General features: G+C 36.3%; 1 protein-coding gene across 1 annotated transcript in view; it reads left to right on the top strand.

Moving 5' to 3' along the window:
• Window positions 1-17,648, top strand: part of VWA8 (von Willebrand factor A domain containing 8) — a 407,937-nt gene that overhangs the window by 159,981 nt on the left and 230,308 nt on the right. Inside the window, exons 15-18 of the mRNA XM_080659387.1 lie at window positions 2,831-2,999; window positions 4,767-4,844; window positions 11,377-11,492; window positions 15,797-15,903. Of these exons, the coding sequence (XP_080515513.1) occupies window positions 2,831-2,999; window positions 4,767-4,844; window positions 11,377-11,492; window positions 15,797-15,903 (470 nt within the window). The remainder of the gene's footprint in view (window positions 1-2,830; window positions 3,000-4,766; window positions 4,845-11,376; window positions 11,493-15,796; window positions 15,904-17,648) is intronic.

The raw sequence follows: 17,648 nt of genomic DNA, 5'->3' as shown, positions 1-17,648 counted from the left end.
AAATAAAAATATTGGAGTCAATATGTTTGCTTGGAGGGTGAGTATAAATTTTTAGACAGTACTTTTCTATGCTTCTCAGCAATAAAAATGAGTGAATTATTGATATACATAACAATGTGGAAGATAATTATGCTGAGTGAAAGAAGCCAGACCAAAAAGAGTACATACTGTGTGATGCCATTTATATAAAACCCTAAAAAATACAAGCTATAAAAATAGTTTCCTAAGGGTGTGAGAAAGGGCCAGAGTGAGGGATTACAAAGAAGTCAGAGGATACTTCGGGGGTCATAAATGTTTTTATTCGCTTGATTGTAATAATGGTTTTATTACAATCAAATATGTAAATATCAAAAATTATCGAACTGTACACTTTAAATATGCAGTTTATTATGTCAGTTATACTTCAACAAAGCTATAATAAAACAAAAAAGAAAGGTTATAGTCCACTCCAATCTTTTGAAGGAAATATGGTATATTTTTGTCGGTTTGTATATAAAGGAACTTGAAAGAATGATATAGAAGGTTTCTGCAAAGACATTAATCATGAACCAGAAGAGGAGTTTGTAACTGGCCTCCCATACCAGAATACTAATGCTCCACTTCAGAACCTAGAGATTATGCATTCAGTACACACCCCACATTTCCCCTTTTTTTCTATGCAATGTAGCAAACTCCATATACACATTCCTTACTCATCTTTATACCACCCAAGGTCTAGTGTAATTCCTGAAGAGAGCAGATGCAAATTAAATAAATAAATGCATTGCTATAGTTCATCACCATCACTGCAAGAAACTTTTTAAAGACCTTTGGTGGAAACCACAAAACATAAGGAAGTGATAGCAACTGAAAATAATGTGTTCATACCCAAAAGCAGAGTAACTAGTCTAAATCTGGTCTTGAATGAATTTGTGAAACAAGGTAGATTCTCAGAATAAAAGAGACGAAACCAGTAAATATAATAATAAGCAATTAGACCCTTCAGAGTCACAGAATTTAAAATTGTTCCTTGACCATAAAAATGTTTAGGATTATTTTTCCAACTCAGAATTGAGTTAAGGCTTTTTCTTTTGAGAATTAAACACAAAGACTTAGGCATACAATACTGGATCTAGCCCTAGCCGGTTTGGCTTGGTTTTTAGAGTGTCGGCCTGAAGGGTCTTGGGTTGATTCCGGTCAAGGGCATGTACCTCAGTTGCAGGCTGGTTGGGGCACGTGGCAAACAATCTGTGTTTCTCTCTCATGTTGATGTTTCTCTCTATCTCTCCCCCTCCCTTCCACTCTCTAAAAATCAAAGGAAAAAATGTCCTCGGTGAGGATTAACAACAACAAAAACCCTGGATCTACCTTAAATTAAAAAAAAAAAAAAAACTTACATGACCCAATTCGCTTAACAAGGAGATGCTTGAGTTTCTGGGAAAGTAGGAGACAAAGCTCATATCATAACTATCTTTAAACCTAAGAGTAAGAGTAAAAGGGTCCAGAGAAATCTACGGATCATGGATCTGCCCAGTGTCCAGTTATGGTTCACCACTGACCTGTATAATAAAAACTGAGAGATTATAAACTGTTTTCAATGTTCAATCACAATAAAAAAATAATATATTCAACAAAAAAGAAAAAAGAAAAACAACAACATTAGAACATATGTAATTAAAACTGATACTAGGCCACTCATCTTTACTGCTTCCCTGAGATAACCAGAAGCCTTTTCTTGGCAAAATAAACTATTGGTAATTCATTATTTTCTCAAGAAAATCTTACCCTCCTCATCTATGCTCAGACCAACTGCAGGAAGAGACACATTTAGCAACCTATAGTATTTGTACTCAGCCTTTCCCCAAAGAAGTTTTTTTCATCAAAGGAAGCAGTTCTATTTTGGTTCTTACTTCCTGTGAGAAATGCAGGCATGATGTCCGGTGTGTGGCCATCATGCTATTTCTAACTAGCATGTCCATGGTATTCCTGGTGTTTTGCAGCAAGAGGAGAAATGTCTCTTAACATTTCTTAAGCCATTTTTAAGGCTATCTTAGCCATATGATTACCTGCAAAGAATGTAAAAGTCCTCAGAAACAATAAAGGAATGCATATGGTTGGGGTGAATAGATCACAATAAGGGATTTCTAGTTCCTTCTCCAAAAACTACTCAAGTCATTCCACAAACCATGGGAAGTCTTATCTTATTCTTCTGTGTATACTAGAATATTTACATTTTCAAATTCCCTAGCAGAAATTTATAAAAGAGATCACCTTAAAAATAATAATGTTTCCTATAAAATGACAAGAGTGAATTATATAAAAGTTGTTTTCTCTACCTTTTTAAGACCTAAGTATTTGTATTCCAATCCAAATTTAAATTTAATCCAACCCCTATGCTGCTTAAATTTTCTATATTATGAAAAATTTCTTCATCTTGAATCATACTTCTCTGTCTTTCTAATTTTGACATAAGGTGGGTTTCTTGCAAGATAGGAGATTTTGAGGGGGTTGGATAAAGAAATGAGATATATGTACTAGATGGGATTTTGTTTCTAGGGATAATGGAGAAAATTTATAGGCACAGTAGCATATCCAAAGCAGTGTTTTGTTCCAGGGATGGAGTTTCACCAATGGATGTGGTACATCTTATATTAGCAGTAGGTGATTCTTTCTGTTGTTGTTATTTTAATATTAGTTCTTAGAATGTCCTGACTTTTTTCGAAGTCTGTCTTTGGATAATAACTTTGATTATATTAGCAGCATTATGGATTTATCATTGTCTAGGCTGTAGCTACCATGACCTAATTTCTAATGTGATAGGTTATGTTTTTATTTTTTTTTTCTCTTCTAGATCCATTTTTCCTGTCCACCCGTCCTTCAGAATCATTGCCTTGGCAGAGCCCCCTGTTATTGGAAGCACAACACAGCAGTGGCTGGGGCCAGAATTCTTAACCATGTTCTTTTTCCATTACATGAGACCACTTGTCAAAAGTGAAGAAATCCAAGTAATTAAGGAAATGGTAAGAGTGAGGCCAGCTCTAGCCTGTTGCCTGTTTTTCTCTTTTTAAGGCACTCTACTGCAGCAGAACTGGACATTTTTGGCTTCTCCCTACTTACTCCCAAATGACCTTATAAAATGGTTCTCAAATGTTAACATTTTGCAGAATCATCTGGAGGATTTGGTAAAATGCAGATGGCTGAGTCAGTAGGTCTGGGATAGTGTACATGATAAATTTGCATTTCTAAAGTTCTTAGGTAATGCTGATATTGCCACTGGTCTTGGGACACTCTTTGAGAACCATGGATGTATGCTGTCTCTCCTCTTGTGTGGAGGCAGTTTGGTGGTTCCTTTTCCTTTTATATTCAGTCAAAAGTGACTATTTTAAGTTCCTACTATAAAGGGAGGGTAAGTGTATGTTAGTTCCTTAGGTTCTGTGGCAAATACCAAGGAGTCCTTGGCTCCTCAGGAATGTAATCTATCCTGTCCTATGCCTACCTGATTAGGTGTCTGGTGGCTTGAAGTATAGGTAATCCATTACTTCAGTGTCTGGCTGAAGCAGGCATTGTGCTTAGCATTTTCTAGAACTATACTATTCAGTGTAATAGCACTGGCCATAAAATTTTAAAATTTAGTTTCTAAGTCATATTTCAGTAACTACATGGGTTTTGGCTAACATATTAGAAAGCATAGGTAAAGAACATTTCCATCATCATAGAAAGTTCTATTTGATGGTGTTGTTCTAGATCACAAATAAGTAACTTTTTTTCCTAAAAAGTTAATACTCATTCGCCTTAAAATACTAGAAGGAACTTTTTAGATCTTGTCAGCATGGTGGTGGATAAGGGTGTAGGTTTTAAAGATAAACAACTCGCCTTTAAATGCCAAATTCACTGCTTATTAACTTCCAGATCTTAGGCAGATTATTCAACCATAATTTCTTTATCTGAATATGGGGATAATAGTACTTCTTATATCACTGGATTGATTTAAAAAATAAATAAGATAAAGTATGTACTGAATAGAACTTAGAATTTTAAAAAGTTTCAATCACTTAAATGATCAAAGTTTACTTCTGAAATGGCCATGTTTTACCAGTTGTTCTAACATCACTTTCTGATTTTTTTAAATTAAAGTTTAAATTTGTTATTGTTTAAGTAAAATTTTCTTATAATTAATTATGTATTTAATTAGATTAAAATGTTATAGTTAAGACACTTAATGTGTGTCATTTGGGCAACTATTCAGAGTTCATTGATAAATTAATCATGTGCCTTGGATATGCAGTTTAAAAGTTCTGAAAAATTGACAGCTTGAGTATCCATTCTTTATACAAGGATATCTTATGTGACTTAGTAGACATAAATGTAAGACATTACTACTAAATGAAGGAGTTTGGTTTCAGTAAGAAAATGCCTAAATTAGTTTAAAAAATCATGCTGAAGCTAACAAAAAAAAAAGAAATGATAATATATGACAGTTTTTATAGGCATACTATATGCCAGTTTTTTAGAGTCTCCTTTCAATTTTATGCTGGTGATAGAATTGTAAATGGAGAAGAGTGGCTTGGTTTTAGTGACCTAATTCTTACAGAGAAAAGGGTGGGTATAAGCATTTCCTGAGAAGATGAATAAGTAAAATTATCCATGAATTAATCATGTAAACTGTAATCAGAGTTTTTCTATAAGTGTAATTCTAATATTATTTACTAAGTAGCCATAGTTTATGATTTATTGATCAGATATCCCAAATCATTCTTTCTGTCTTTCCTCAATTCTCTCATAAATAGGTACCAAATATTCCTCAGGACGCTTTGGACAAATTGTTATCATTTATACACAAACTAAGAGAGACACAGGATCCAACGGTAAGTCTGGATTTTCTATTGCTGATAGGCTGCTGCTTTTTGTTCTTAGAGTTCAGTGCTTTAAAATCTGTTTTTTAAGCTGGCATTTTTATTCCTGTGTTACGCTTTGTCCTATGCATATGTCTTACTCTTTCAATGATTTTAATATTCTTCTAGCTCCTCATGGCTGATATTATAGAAAACAACTTTAGCTCTAGAGGTGTACTTGGTACTCCTGGGGTTTGGCCCTGTTTCTTCTACCTCCTATGCTGAGCAATTTTATCTATTCTTATGGCTTCAAGTACCACCTCTACTATAATGCCTACATCTTTATCTTCACCTAACTTCTCTTTTCTGATTTCGTCTTTATCTATAATTGTATTTCCATGCTAGGATAGTATTTTGGAAAGATCTAGGGCTGTCATTAACTCTGAGTCTCAGTGTTCTCATCTGCAAAATGGGAACAGTGCCTGTACCTCATAAGGATGTTGTGAGATGATGGGATATAGAACTAAATGATCTTTCTCCTTTATATCGACCTATTCCTTATATAATTTCCTGACTTTATTAATAACCTGGCTACCGAATTACCTAAATTAGAAACTTTGACATCATTGTTGATTCCTTGCTTGCCCACTATTTCTACTTACCCTGAAGAAATATCTCGTCAACTTAGCATCTTGATGTGTAAACTGTGCTCTTATCTATTGTCAATAACTATCCTAGTATTGGATTTCATAATCTTTCTTCTAGAATATTGTTATTTCCTTTTGTCTGCCCTCTTCACCAATAATCCATTCCTCTTGTGGCCCTCTATTACTTTTCCTGTACCTGTTATAACAAATTAGAGGCCTAGTGCATGAATTAGTGCACAGGTGGGGTCTGGCTGGTTCTGCCCTCGATCGGGTTGCGGGGACCAATTGGGAGCAGGTTGGGCTGGGGAGGGGGGCTGTGGGCAGTTGGCCGGCTGGCCCTGCCCCCTGGTTGAACTCCTGGTAAAGGGGACAATTTTCATATTAGCCTTTTATTATATAGGATTACTATAAATTGGTGGTTTATGACAAAAGTTTGTTTTCTCACCGTTCTGGACACCAAAAGTTTGAAATCAGGTATCAGCAGGGTCACATCCTCATGGAAGCTCAAAGGAAGACTACATTCCTTTCCCGTTTCAGTTTCTGGTGGCTGCTGGGACTCCTTGAAGTGTCAGTCTCTGCCTCTATCTTCAGATCACCTTCTCATCTGTGTGTCTGTGTCAAATCTTTTTCTGCCTCCATTTCATAAGGATATATATGATTGCATTTAGTGGCCATCCAGATAATTCAGGATAATCTCCACATCTCAGAAATCTTTAATGTTATCTGCAGCATCAGCTTTGCCATAAAAGGTAAAATTCACAAGTTGTTTGTGGGGACCGTTTTCTAACCAGCCCAGGAGACCTCATCTCCAACTACTCATTCTTTTCAGCTACACAATTCTCCTTGCTGTTTCTTGAACACTTGTGCCTGCCTCAGGGCCCTTGCCAATTGGTGTTTCCTCTGCCTCGATTGCTCCTCGAAGGTAGCTACAGGTTTGCTCCTTCACCCCTTTTGGATTTACTCAGATGTCTCCTTTTTAGTGAGGCCTTCCTGAAGCACTCTGTTTACTAGTAGAAGCATATATCTTACACATTTTATTTTTTTCTCTTTGTTTTCAGGTTCTTCATAGGGCTTTATTACCCTTTGTCAAAATATATATTTTATTCCTTTTTTTTTACATCCTCGCCTGAGGACATTCTGTGTGTGTGTGTGTGTGTGTGTGTGTGTGTAAGAGAGAGAGAGAGAGAAAGAGAGAGAAAGAGAGAGAGAGAGAGAGAGAGAGAGAGAGAGAGAGAGAGAGAGAGAGAGAGAGAGAGGCAGGCGGGGGGAGGAGAGAGAGAGGAAAGAGAAATATTGTTTGGCTGCCTTCCGTATGTGTCCTGACTGGTGACTGAACCGGCAACCCCTAGGTGCACAGGATGACACTCAACCAACTGAACCGCTCTGGCCAGCCTGTTTTGCTCATTTTTTATTGTTCATTTTTCCTCATTCAGATTTTAGTTCTGGGATGGCGAGGTCTTATTTGTTGTGGTTGCTTCTGTATCTGTAACTTTACCTACTGCATAGTAGATGTTCAACAAATATCTGTTGAATGAATGAATGAATGAATGAATCTCCCATATTGTCCCAAAAGTGATATTTCCCAAATCCATTTCCTAAGTTCTCCCCTTCTTTAAAACTGTTAAGGGATGGATTCTCTTTGTCTGTAGACTGAAGGACAACCTGCTAAGCATGCCTGCTGAGTTCCATCTCACCCTGGCTGCTTTTCCAGCTTCATTTCCTACAGCCTGTCTTGAAGCACCCTCAGTTCTACCACACGTTGCTTCTTGCTGTCTTTTAAGCCCATTGCTTAACCCAGCAGTCGCCAACTGGTGGTCCATGAGGTCCAAAAGGTTGGCAACCGCTGGTTTAAGGAAACCTTTAGAGCAGCGGGCGACCCACATGCCTCTGCCTTAGATGATGCCTGGAATGCGCTTTCCCTCTGTCCACTTGCACTCAGGATCCCTGTTCTATCAGGTGTCTCTCAGTCCCCTTAGGCAGAAGTAACCTCTATATCCAGTCTGCTTTATGACATTTGGCATAGATTTCTTATATTGACCTATTGCAGCTGTAGCACAGTGTATTTTTATCTCCCCAATTAAAATATGAACTCCTTGAGGCCACTTCTTATTCATTCCTTTATTCCCATTTCCTGATCTGGTACCTGGCATATAGTAGACACTTAGATGTTTGATAAAGGAATGAATAAATTAATTAATAGATTGTCTTTAGAGTTTCGTCTCCCTAAGAACATGTTACATTTTTGTAAAAGAAATGTCGTTAAGAGGAGCAAGAGAAGAATTATTTTTAATCATTTTGATCAGAATTTTTATATCTTTAAGCTGAAGTACTATTTTTAATTATGCTAATATGAAAAATCCTTAAGGTGTACTCTTAAACTGCATAACCATGGTAACTAAGGGAATGTGCTAACATCCTCACTTTTGCTCTTTTGGAAATTTGATATTATAAATGTTAAATATATTAGGGATTTTTCAACTAAAGTACACTCTCATTTTTTAATGACTAATGTGAGAGCAGAGATAACCAAACCTTTTATTTAACACTAAAATGTCTGATTGTAAAGCTTCATTCTGATTTTTTAACACTGGATGCTATTGCAAAGCATTTTTATATTAACTGAGGTAGTTGATATTGTTAGGGTTTTTTGGCCAGTGACGCAGGCTGTGAAAGAATTCACAACTAAAAAAAGAGATGGATGGAGAGAGAAAGTTTATTTTACTTTCCCCAAAGGGAAAGGTCTAGTGCATTGCTAATCAATACAAGGGCAAAGAACAAAAGTGGCACTCTCCCTTTTAAAGCCTTGGCTGCTGTTGCTAGGTGACAAGGCAGGGAGGGGGATTTGGGGGCTGAAATTGAGCAGACATCAGAGGGGTTGTAGTTTGTTCTTCAGGAGACAATGCAGGCAGATGTCCTAGGGAGGTGTCTTATCAGTATTTTTCCAAAGTCTGAAAAACATTCTTAGAGCAAAAGTTAAGAAGAGTTCAAAAGAGGCTTGTTTGAAGAGGAAGGGGGAAGGGGACTTTCTATTAGAGAAATTATCCCTGAGGAAATTATCATGGGGAAATTATCCCCGAGTTGTAAAAATAGCAGGGAGGAGGAGTATGCAAGAGGGTAGCCTTGAGAGTAGCTTATCTTGTTTTGCAGTTTGAACAGAGGAGCTCTTTGAATCAGAGGAGCTAACAATCGTGGGATTAAATTACCAGGTGCTTCTCATAAATTGTGGCAGGCTACAGCAAAGAAAAAGAAAAGCCTTTTTCCTATCCTAATGGGTATTTTTGAAATTCATACGAAATCATTACTGAATGAAATGTAAGGCCTGAACTGTGTCATGCTTGGGATGAGATTAGAATGCTATACCCTAGAAAGTTGCATTATGGTTTAATAGGATTCTTGTCATGGGAATCTCTGGTTTGGAGTTGTCAAACATTTCCATGATTAAGGTAGGAATTTTCCATGGTCCCAGGTATTAAGGATGGGAATTGTTGGTCATGTTTAACTTCTGATACTTTCAGCCATACCAGCTGAAATAATCTTATCCTCAATTCTTTTCTCTTTCTCATACCCATCAGTTGTCAAGTCCTTTGAAGCAAGTGTTGATCCCATCCCTCCGTTCTTTTTGCCAATAACCTTACTGTAAGACTTTATCTTTTTGTAGGTAGATTACTGTCCTTCAACCACTTTACATACTGCTGCCAGATTAATCTTTCTAAAGTCATGTTATTGTGTTGCACATAAGAAAGTTCTACTGCCTTTAGGAGCCAGGCCAAACACCTTAAAGTGTCAGTCTTTGATATTTGGGAGCAAGACTTCCAGCAGGACCCTCTACTAAAGCTGGGCTGGCTTCGTCATGTTCTGTATGTATTTCTGTTCCTTTTGCATTCATGCCTTTGTTCATAGCATTTCTTTTTTCCATTTGAGCATTATAAGCCCCTATGCAGTTGTCAAGTGTTCTACTTATTTTGGCAGTAAATTATATGCTATTTTCAATTGCAACATTTTCTTTCTTATATTTAAATGTTGTCTCCATGTCTAGAATGCAGATTTGTTGGAAACAAAGATGAACCAATGTTTGCTTATAAATGAGTTATTTGAAACTTAGAATGTGTTTTTAATAGATAAAAAGAATATTTCGTAAGTGGTGATCATGCTTTCAACCTAGTTCCCGAAGGGTCATTTAACCCCTGTCATAGCTGAAATATCCTATATAATGAAGATGTAATATGCAAATGGTCATTAGGCCGTGAATCGTACCAACCGACCGCTTAACGACCGGATCAAGGATCAGCAAGAGGGTGGGGCAGCGAGCTACAAGTGGGTGGTGGAGAGCTACAGGAGGGGGCAGGGCAGCAAGCTCTGAGGGAGCGGGGCGGGGGGCAAGGGGGTGGAGGGAGCTACAGGAGGGCAGCAGCAAGCTACTGGCTACAAGCGTGTGGTGGAGAGCTACAGAAGGGGGCAGGGCAACAAGCTATGAGGGGGGGTGGGGGGAGCTACAGGAGTATGGGGCAGCGGGCGGAGAGCTACTGGAGGACAGCAGCGAGCTACTGGCACATGGATTGGTGCACAGGGCTACTAGTAATATTAATAATAGCAGATCAGAGTTTCATGGAACTATGAAATACATGAGGAAGGAGAAATCAATTCATTCTTTCTTCCTTGGGACATACAGAAATGACCTTAACAGAAATGTTGAAATAAGCAAAAAAAATAGTATGCCTTTTGCATCCTCCCACATCCATTTTGAACCCTTTGTTAATGTCATAGAGTCCCCTTCTCTGCTCCCTTAGGTGCTCAGGGCCACTATACTGCCCTCATAACTCGCTGTGACATTTCAGAGAACTGGTTGCTTCAAAAGTTCTTTCCTCTGGTTTTCATTGAAAATCCTTATCTCCTAATGTTAGTGATCTACGTTAAGAATTAGGCCAATAATAATCTGGTTTATTAAATTCATTCTAATGTACAGGCCACATCTTCTTTCTCTGTTAAGCTTTTTTCCTTTCATTTTGAAGAGGCTGACTTTTAAAAATTACTGGTATTTTTTCATATCCATATGTGTTGGACCTACTAAGTGCTATAGAATAATTTTCTAATTGAATCCTCATAACAACCTTAAAGATGAAGTCATTATTATTGCCATTTTTAAAGATGAGGAAACTGAGGCCCAAAGAGATTAAGAAATTTCTCAAGGTCACATAGCTAATAAATGGGAGCCTAGTTTGTCTGATTTTAGAGCTTATAAACTTTGCCATTACATTATGCTTCCTGCCAAGATAATTTTAAATTCAAGTTAGCAAATATTTATTGCTATTTACATGTCCTAAGTTCTGTACTAGCAACTCTACTATTGGGATTTGGGGAAGTATAAGAAAACAAATAAATTATTCTGGCAGTATGGCGGAAGGATTCTGAACAGCAAGCTGCTACCCAAGTGACAAACTCGTTGACATCTCTGTGGTCAGCAGCCTAATTGTCCATTAATCTTTTTCTGTATTTCAAAAGCCATAGTTTACTTAAAGCTCTAAGCATTTTCAGGATATATTAACAGTTCAGCTTTGTATAAACAGAAAAAATAGTTTATTGTACATAAGGGCTATTTTTAAGTCGAGAGTGACCTGTATTATGTTATATCCTTCCTTCATTTAACCTCCACCTCCCCCAAAAGACATGTATACACAGCGTTTAATACAATGAAAACACTTTAATTGATAAACACTTCTTATAGATTAAAAAGACTATCTTCAAGAATGTTTTAAATGTTAATTGGTTTCTATTTTTATTTGTAATTCATTAACAGTGCATATTTATTTAAGTTTGGCCTTGTCCTTCAGGAATAATGAATTCTGCTATGATACCCATCTAAAGGGACTTGCAGCAAGTTGAAACAAGACTCTTAACAGGCTGTCTTTGCCTTTTAATAGGCACAGTCATTGGCAGCATCACTTTCTACCAGACAGTTATTGCGAATTTCTCGTCGGCTGTCACAGTACCCTAATGAAAATCTTCACAGTGCTGTCACTAAAGCCTGCCTTTCCAGGTAACCATATTCTTCTGTCTTACTGAATTCAAGTTTCTGCATCTTTGCTAAAATAGTAACATAAGTTTAATTGATAGTCTGGAAAAGTATTGCTCTGAATATGTAGCTGTTTCAGCCTTGTGTTCAACTTTCAGAACATATCTTATTTAGGTATAACAACAATTTGAAGAGGTACTTTATAGATAAGAAAACTTCTTAAGTCACATGAGGGAAGGCAGGGTCACATAATGGTAAATAAGTAAAAGTATGTCTGAGGATTGAACACCAGGTTCATGTGTTTTCTGAGTTAGTGTTCTTAATTATTATACTTAATGCCTTCCAAATTTGCATTGGAACTTTCCATGCTTTATAGCACTTCCTATTGCCCAAATTTAACAAAACGAACATCTTTTCAGTCTTCACTAATATTTTTCATATCTGTTTGGAAGTGATTATAAATCATTGACTTATAGAGTTTTCTTATAGAATCACACTTGGCATGAAACAATTTTAAAAGAATAATAAGAAAGATTAGGAACAATATTCAGTAGGCCCAGAGGTTTCTTTTAGACTCATTTTATATCATCTGGTAGTAATGACTATTGTTCATTCATTCCTTGATATATAAAAGGACTTAAAAGAAAATCTGTTTTTAATTTAGGAGACTCCATAATTGCTCTTTATAAGTCTTCAGTTTATTGGACAATTTTACTTGTAGGTAAGGTAAGCTCCTTGTGTTGTGACTTGAATTTGTTCTCTCGTAGTGTAGCCAGCTAAAATGAGGCTCCTCTCCAGTGTCTTTACCATAATTCTTTGAATAACTAATAATTATGAGAAATAATAAATTCTCTTTAAATTAAAAGAACATTAGCCTTCCAAAGGAACAATGCTTTAAGTGCTTATTTTTCAGGGTTATCAACTGAAGAAAATATAGACAGGGAAATAGATAGATTCATTACTTACCCAGTATTTTCTTAGTCACACTTTGTTAATAGAAATAGTCAGTGCTAAGCAATGTAAACCATTTTTGGAGCCTAAGGGGAAATATTGCTTTGAATATATTAAAATGAAATAATCACATTTTCTGGACCTTGATATACATCCTGGTAGTTAAATCAACTTACAATCTCCTTTATTAAAAAAGCAAATAAAAATAAAATCAAGTAATGTGAATTGTTCAAGTATGCACATAAAAATTTTAGGTAACCACAAAAAGAATGGAAATGGATTCAGTAGAGGTGGAAATAAGCAAATAGAGAAAACTTGACTTTGTAGCCTTCCAAAAGTCAATAGGAGATGCATAAACAAGATAGTTATTTGACTTATTTGCAAAGGGTCATGGAATGGTAACAAAATAGAGTTTTATTGTGGTCAGTTAATAACACTGGAAAAATGAGCTGTTTAATTCAGTGAAATATTTATGAGTATGGAAAGTAAGCATTTTTTAGTTTTTCAAGTTTTTAAGTATGAAATATTTTAAAGATACAGAAAATATGCTCAACTTCATTATTGATTAAGTAAATGAAATTAAGATGATAGCTATCATTTTATACATTTTTTACCTGTAAAAATTAATTTTTTTCATGAGTGGAAGGAAGTAAACTTTTTTGGTTGTTTATTTTTTTATTGGGTAAGGGATTACATATGTGTCCTTATGCCCCCATCACACCCCATCCCATCCCCGCTCGTGCCCTCACCCCCCTAGTTTCTGTGTCCATTGGTTATGCTCATATGCATGCATAAAAGTCCTTTGGTTGATCTCTTCCCCTTACCCCCAACCCTCCCCTGCCTTCCCTCTGAGGTTTGACGATCTGATCGATGATTCTCTGTCTCTGGATCTGTTTTTGTTCATCAGTTCATGTTGTTCATTATATTCCACAAATGAGTGAGATCATGTGGTATTTATCTTTCTCCAACTGACTTATTTCACTTAGCATAATGCTCTCCAGGTCCATCCATGCTGTTGCAAATGGTAGGAGTTCCTTTCTTTTTACAACAGCATAGTATTCCATTGTGTAGATGCACCACAGTTTTTTAATCCACTCAAGCTATATTACAAAGCCACTGTTCCAAAATTGCCTGGTACTGGCACAAGAACAGACATATAGACCAATGGAATAGAATGGAGAACCCAGAAATCGACCCAAACCACTATGCTCAATTAATATTTGACAAAGGAGGCATGAACATATAATGGAGTCAAGACAGTCTCTTCAATAAATGGTGCTGGGAAAATTGGACAGATACATGCAAAAAAATGAAACTAGACCACCAACTTACACCATACACAAAAATAAATTCAAAATGGATAAAGGACTTAAACGTAAGGCAGGAAACCATAAAAATCTTAGAGGAATCCACAGGCAGCAAAATCTCAGACATATGCCAAAGCATTATCTTCACCGATACAGCTCCTAGCGCAATGGGAACTAAAGAGAAAATAAACAAATGGGACTACATCAAAATAAAAAGCTTCTGCACAGCAAAAGAAACCATCAACAAAACAACAAGAAAGCCCACTGCATGGGAGAACATATTTGCCAGTGTTATCTCCGATAAGGGTTTATCTCCAACATTTACTGGGAACTCAGACAACTTAACAAAAGGAAGATAAACAACCCAATCAAAAAATGGGCAGTGGACCTAAATAGATACTTTTCGAAAGAAGACATACAGAGGGCCAAGAGGCATATGAAAACATGCTCAAAGTCACTAATCATAGGAGAGATGCAAATCAAAGAGTACCATTTCACACCTGTCAGAATGGCAATCATCAACAAATCAACAAATGACAAGTGCTGGCAAGGATGCGGAGAAAAAGGAACCCTGTGCACTGCTGGTGGGAATGCAGACTGGTGCAGCCACTGTGGAGAACAGCATGGAGTTTCCTCAGAAAACTAGAAATGGAACTCCCATTTGACCCAGTGACCCCACTTCTAGGAATATATCCCAAGAAACTAGAAACCTAGTCTCATAACTTTGGAGTTGATCATACAGTATCTTTATGCCTAAATATATTAATACCATATCATTTGACAATTCTATTTTTTGACATTACCTCAGATACAGACTTATATGTATCTATAAGGAGGCATGTAGAAGAGAGAGAAACATTTATCAGTTGGCTCCTGAACACACCCCAATCAGGGATCGAACCTGCAACCTTGTTATGAGCCCTGACTAGGAATCTAACCCGCAACCTTTTGGTATATGGGACAACACTCCAACCCAGCCAGGACATCCTAAGTTACCTTAAATATCTCGGTACTGTTTATATATTTAATATTTAAAATCACAGTTGTAAATTAATTAATTAATTAATGTGTAAGTAATGTGTAAAAAGGCTGCCTGACATTCACTGAGCCCCTCAGTCTTTTTCTCTCACTCTTACTACTCATACTTCTCCCCTCAGGGCTAGTAATTTGGAAGTATCCCCTATCCTTGTTCTAGCTTCTCATGCTACCATCCTGAGAAATCCTCTTTCATTCCTTAATCTAAAGGTCCTATTCCATACCTGTGACAATGACACAGTTATTTGAATTAGCTTAGGGCAACTACTTCTGTTTCTGGGTTTCTCAGAATATGGTTGAATCTTCCTTTAGCTTTTCTTATAATCAAGACCTACCAAAACTAGACACTTTCCAATTCTTTTGCTGGGAGTAAATAATAATGATAGTAATGTTTATTTTTAAAAGACACTATAATGCTCATATGACTGATAAATGCAGAGTGTTGTTTGGACAAAAATACATATAGAATATATAAGCAGGTACATTTTTTAAATGGAAGGAAGAACCAAGTTAGAAAATATTAAACTTATTCAATAATTTGTGTTAGAAAGTAAAAGAAACCTCATTAATTCACCTCCACTAATTTGAATTTGTGATTTCCAATTTGGAGCAGGTTAAAGTACATTATTGCATTATTGTTTTATCTATTTAAGAAAATTTGATAACCCAGCTCAATGATAAACAAGATTTATGACGTATACTAAATCCATTTTCAAAAGCAAACTATCTGAGTCTTGTCCTGCAAAATGTTGTATATAAATAAAGACTACTAATTGCAAATGAGTTTTACTCATTAAAAGGAGATTCAATAAACATATACTTCATTGTCACATGTACAAGTAATTTATTTACTATTTGTATTTCACAGATCCAGATTGAACTTCCTCAGTTACTTGTAATTAGTTAGTGTGTGTGTGTGTGTGTGTGTGTGTGTGTGTGTGTGTGTGTGTGTACACATGTCAAAAGATATTTAGGGATCACAGAAAGCTTTGACTTTATCATTAATCTCCCCCCACCCCCCGCCCCACCCCACAGGTTTTTACCAAGCCTTGCAAGGTCAGCATTAGAAAAAAATCTGGCAGATGCTTCAATAGAAATAAGTACTGATGATAATCTAGAACCAAAACTGGAGGATTACAAATGTAAGTATTTGGTTTCTTTCCCTTTTAAGTGAAATAACTATCGAACATTTTCTGTTATCAACTTTAAATTTTAAAAAATGGTTCTGTTTTTCATTTTTTTGTTTTATTTAGGGTTGAAGAAATGAATCATTTTTAAAAATTTTTTTTAATTTAGGTTGAAACCCACTTAAAAATTAACTCTTAGAATACTTCATTTATTTCCATACCAGATACAGGTCCTCCCCCCATGCCCACTCCCACTCCTCCAAGAGTCACAGTTGAGGTGAATATGTTAAAGGCTCTCAGAATTTCTGGTGTAAATAAACTTATGTGATTTTGTTTAACCTTTTTTCCAACTGTATTTCACCATAGCATCAAAAACTCTGTTTTCCTTGCATAACATTTACATTTTGAGGACCAGATGTGTCTTATGGGAAGCTATTCTAGGTTGAGATAGACTAAAATAATATTCAGAGTACTATTCCATACATTCCTAATCTTCCATGTCCACATATTGTCTTTTATGGTACTTTTCTCCTAGAGAGCCATATGTATCATTTTGAATTGGGGGGAGATTTAGCTTTTCCTATGAAAGTTCCTCATTCTTCAATTAGAGCACAATGAAAGGGTCTATGATTTTTGAGGTATTAATATGACCTGTTTTATCAAAACATCCAATGTGTGACCATTCTTCAAAGGGAACTATTGTGGTTTTTTTTGAAGTAGGTGTTTTTAATTGTTGGGGATACACTGACTTTGATATTAAGAAAATAAGATGTCCTTTTCAAAAGTAAAATGATAAACTCTGCATACTGATGGATCTGAGTGTAGATACACAGAGCCAGTTCAGAGACAGGATAACTTTCATACTTTTTGGACTCATAATGTTATTTGATTGAATTTTTTAACATACACAATGAAAAACTGCATCATTCAGACTATAGATTGTTTAGTTCTGGTAACAGGGCAGTGTTAGCAGTCCCCATCTAAGCTTTGTGGATAAGGGACCTAAGTCAAGACACTTTTGATTGCTCTGATTCCATTCATCTTTAATGTCTGCTCTTTTGGAAAATTCATTTAATTCACTTTCCTTTTTAAAAAATATAATTTTATTGATTTCAGTAAGGAAGGAAGAGGGAGAAAGAGATAGAAAACATCAATGATGAGAGGGAATCATTGATCAGCTGCCTCCTGAACGCCCCCTACTGGGGATTCAGCCTGCAACCCTGGCATGTGCCCTGACAGGGAATTGAACCTTGACCTCCTGGTGCATAGGTCGATGGTCAACCACTGAGCCATGCCAGCTGGGCTAATTCACTTTCTTTGTTTAGGGACCATACTCACAAAGCAACATTCTGATGCGGATTTAGCTTTTGTTGTGCAGGTCTTCCTCTAGACAGTATGCTGATAGGACAACCAGTATGTCATATAGTCCATATGAAAGTTGCAGTTTTCATTGCAATGTAATACTTTGCAATTCTGGTTTTATATATAAAAATTACTTATAGATCAGAATTTATGACTTTAATAATCTCCTGAGAGTTAGATTTGTCCTCTCTTGTGAGGACAAAATCTGGTTTTGAGCCTACCAGTCTGAGGATTTGACAAATTTATCATAATAATGCCATCCTCTGAGATTTCTTAGATCGTTAGCCAGATTTCTCCCAGGGAACTATAGTATCACCATTCTTTCCCTTTTCTATCTTGAAATTTTAACAGTAAATATGGGTTCATTGAATTAAATTGTACTAATGCCCTAAATGTAC

Source organism: Plecotus auritus, assembly GCF_963455305.1.
Source record: "Plecotus auritus genome assembly, chromosome: 3".
Classification (NCBI taxonomy): Eukaryota; Metazoa; Chordata; class Mammalia; order Chiroptera; family Vespertilionidae; genus Plecotus; species Plecotus auritus.
Note: the sequence above shows the minus strand (reverse complement) of the source record. Positions and strands in the feature narration are given on the sequence as shown.